The sequence below is a fragment of the Dendrobium catenatum genome, unplaced genomic scaffold (assembly GCF_001605985.2).
Source record: "Dendrobium catenatum unplaced genomic scaffold, ASM160598v2 fragScaff_scaffold_1038, whole genome shotgun sequence".
NCBI classification, from domain to species: Eukaryota; Viridiplantae; Streptophyta; class Magnoliopsida; order Asparagales; family Orchidaceae; genus Dendrobium; species Dendrobium catenatum.
The window spans coordinates 2,915,068-2,918,551 of NW_021319500.1; the positions used below are offsets into that span (position 1 = coordinate 2,915,068).

Consider the following 3,484-nt stretch of genomic DNA (forward strand, 5'->3'; position numbering starts at 1 on the left):
TTATGACTTCTTAGAATAGTTTAAAAGTTTTTCGTTTGTTGAAAGGAGCTTCCAACAAGAGTTTTTTTCCGGCGGGCATAAATTCGTTGTAAATTTGTCAGAAAATACGATTTATGACTGAATCGAGCTGTTTTTCATCAGAAAACAATTATTTTTCTGTATAATATACGGACGTTGAGAAGCTCCAAACTACTATGAGGTATTTCTAAAAAAAATACAGTGATAAGTTTGCTTATTATAATATCCTGTCATGTTGCAAACAAATGATTGATAACACGAAGTTTTCTTATTGACAAATATTTAAATTCTTTAGGTCTTCTTATTGACACTAGAAGAAGTGCCTGGCCCTCCCTCTTTCACAATTCTGGGAATATGAGAGCCTGCGACTACAAGCTCATCCTTCTTACTCACTTCTTGTGCCCTAATATCTTCGTCCACATATAAATTAATCACCTGTTCACCATGAGGCCCTTGAACTATAGTCTCATGGACATGAATGTGGTCCTCCACATCAACAGCCTCTTTCTCATTAACCATCTTCTTTTTCTTCTTCTTCATCAAGCAGAAGAGCGCGGTCGCTAGGAAAGCAAGGAAGAAGAGACCCCCGAGTGAAACGAACACTATGATAATAACAGTCTGAGGAGGGCTTGGTGGAGCAGGCTGTGGTGGCAGTGGTGGGGTGGGTTGTGGAGTGAGTGGAGGAGGCGGCGGTGCGAGTTTTGGAGTTAGCGGTGGTGGTGGTGGTGGATTCAGCTTGCGTGGCGGTGGAGGCGGCGGTGGCGAAGGTTGTTGTGGAGGACGTGGGGAGAAATGGTGGCTTGGTGGAGGTTTGGAGGTAGGTGGAGAGCCTTTGGAAGGAAATGGTGGAGGGGAGAGATAAGGATATGGTGGAGGGGAAAGATGAGAGTTGCCAACTACTTCCATACTTTTGCTGATTTTGAACTAACTGAACGTTGAAACTATGTATAGAAAGAAATATGAGAGAGGAGCGGTGGAGGTGTGAAAGATTTTGTAGATTTATAGATGTATTTATAGTTTGTAAATTAAGGTGGTAGACGCGAGAGGGAATTAAATATTTTGTAGTGACTTAGCTGCTATGCTAAGGCTTTATGTTTGAGGGATTGCTTCAATCCATTTGTTGCTTCAGTGTGAGCATTCCTTTGGGTTGAGGACAATGCCCAACTTGCAGGTTCTTTGATATTGAAAATGATTGATTTTTAATTTATTTGTAAATTTATTTGATCCAGTAAGAATATATCCGTTGCAAAGTTAAAATTATTTTTATTATTAGTTTTATAAATGAGTAAGATCTGAATGTTATGTATGTAATTCCTAGTTATTATTATATCTTAGTTAATAAATTCACGTATTTATCTAACTATTTCTTTATATGTCTCATTTTTTCACATGTAAAAAATGAACTGTAATTTAATTAATTTTTATTTTTGGTTTTTAATTTTAATACAAGCCCATGTAATATGTAAAATTACATATTAGTTTATTTAACATCCTTCTCATTTATATATATATATATATATGTGTGTGTGTGTGTGTGTGTGTGTGTGTGTGTGTGTGGTGAAACATTTACGACAATAAAAAGATAGAGAGTATAACATCCTAATTTTATAAAATGATTAAACATACACACACACACACACAAATAAAGAGTAGTGCAAGAATCATAAGAGACCACATTTTTTATGTAGAAAATCTAAGAAAGGGAAAAATCATGAGGTTAATCCTAGTTAAAATGATTTCACTGGTATTTGTTATTGATTACAAATGATACTTTTTCTTGGAGGGAAGCTATTGATACAATGCAAATAACATATTATATGGTTAAAGTTGGAAGAGCCCTTTGATGAGAATCTAGCATAAATGATGTTGAGAGTCATAGTCGATGTCGACGATGTGAGTGATGGATGTGTTGGCATTAGTAGTGATGGTAGATGATGAAACCAATAGGCGTTGGAGTAGCTAAGTGATAATGGCCAAAAGATTATAGGTCAGAGAAAAATAGTTGGTAAGCAAGAAAGGTTGAATGACTATAATTGGTGGGTGTTGGAGATCAAAAGGATTGTAGTTGGGTGACAATGATTTGAAGATCATAGTCAGCCAAGGTCGAAGAACTATAGTCGATAGACGATGGAGGTTGGACAATCATAGTCAGTGGGTAATGGATGTCGGAAGGGCTATAATAGAACGATGAAGGTTGGATGACCATAGTCAGTAGGTGACCTAGGTTAGAGGATTTAAGTTGGTGGGCGACAAAGCTAGGTTTGAAGGAACATAGTTAGGCGAAGTTGGATGGAGAACCATAGTCTATAGGGGATGAAGTTTGGGGGGACCATAGTAGAGCAATGGTGTTCAGAAGATCGTAGTTGCATGATGATTGTTTAAGAACTTTAGTTGGGTGATGGTGGTTCAAAGACCATAATTGGTGGGCAATGAATGTTAGATGATTGTAGTTGGCAGTCAATGGAGATCTAAGGACTATAATCGAAGGTGGTATGAGGACAACAATTAGGGAGCAACAGAGGTTGGAAGGTGGTAAGAGGAACATAATCAAGAAACAGTGGTCCGAGAACTATGGTTGATGGGCGATAATGGTTTGAGGACCATAGTTACTAATTGATGGTGGTTGAAGGATTGTAGTCAGCGAACAACAAATTTCAAGAGGATCATAATCATCTCAAAATGGAGGGCGATGCAACAGTTAGGCGATGGCCTTGCAGTGGTGTTTGGATGGTGCTCTATGATCCTTAAAGCCTCAGAACTCTCTTAAATCTCAAGCCAAAGTTCATAACTGTCGTCTCAGATCGTCCTCTTTCTTCTCAATGTAGAGAGGGGGTTATGTATAAAATTTTGAGAGCGGCATGCAAATAAACATGGAAAAGATCAAGAACACTCCATCAGATAGGTCATCTATCCTTTGATCATAAATCATTCATTTAGAATTTATTTGCTTTAATACTTAGGAATCAAGAGTCTCATCGATCCGCTCGATTCAACTATAAGCATGCCAAATATGGAAATCATTTGGTCATCCAATTAATGTATATGATGAAGTTTTCCAATTACGGGCTTATTCAGGCTTAAATTGAATCATTTTTGTGTCATTTGGGTCATCTCATCAAGACTTTTTGTTCGACTATAAGTTTGCTAAGATCGAGATTCATGTTCGATCAAGCGATTTTTTTAATGATGTATCAATAAATATTATAAATGTTTGCATTTTCACTACAGGAAAACCAGCTTTTACCGGAGGCCTTAATCCGCTAGTAAAGACCAAAATGCGCCAAAAAATATAGGTTTCCGGCGGACTTCAGACGTAAATTCATGTGACGGTAAATTACGCGTCGGAAACTTTTTCCATCGTATTTTTTTCTCCATAAAGATTTTCCGGTGGGTGTTCCGGAAAAATACCGACAAAATATTTGCATGGTTTGGCATCATTTTTGTCCTTACCATCCGTCAACCTTTT

General features: G+C 37.5%; 1 protein-coding gene across 1 annotated transcript; it reads right to left on the reverse strand.

Moving 5' to 3' along the window:
* Positions 1 to 207: 207 nt before the first annotated feature.
* LOC110112017 (proline-rich receptor-like protein kinase PERK2) lies at positions 208 to 924 on the reverse strand. Its single transcript, XM_020844090.2, has one exon. The coding sequence runs from the start codon at positions 922 to 924 to the stop codon at positions 310 to 312; it is 615 nt and encodes a 204-aa protein (XP_020699749.1). The 3' UTR covers positions 208 to 309.
* Between the last annotated feature and the right edge of the window lie 2,560 nt (positions 925 to 3,484).

Bases quoted from the DNA above. Each gene is read 5' to 3' on its own strand.
- LOC110112017 (XM_020844090.2), bottom strand. From the start codon at position 924: ATGGAAGTAGTTGGCAACTCTCATCTTTCCCCTCCACCATATCCTTAT.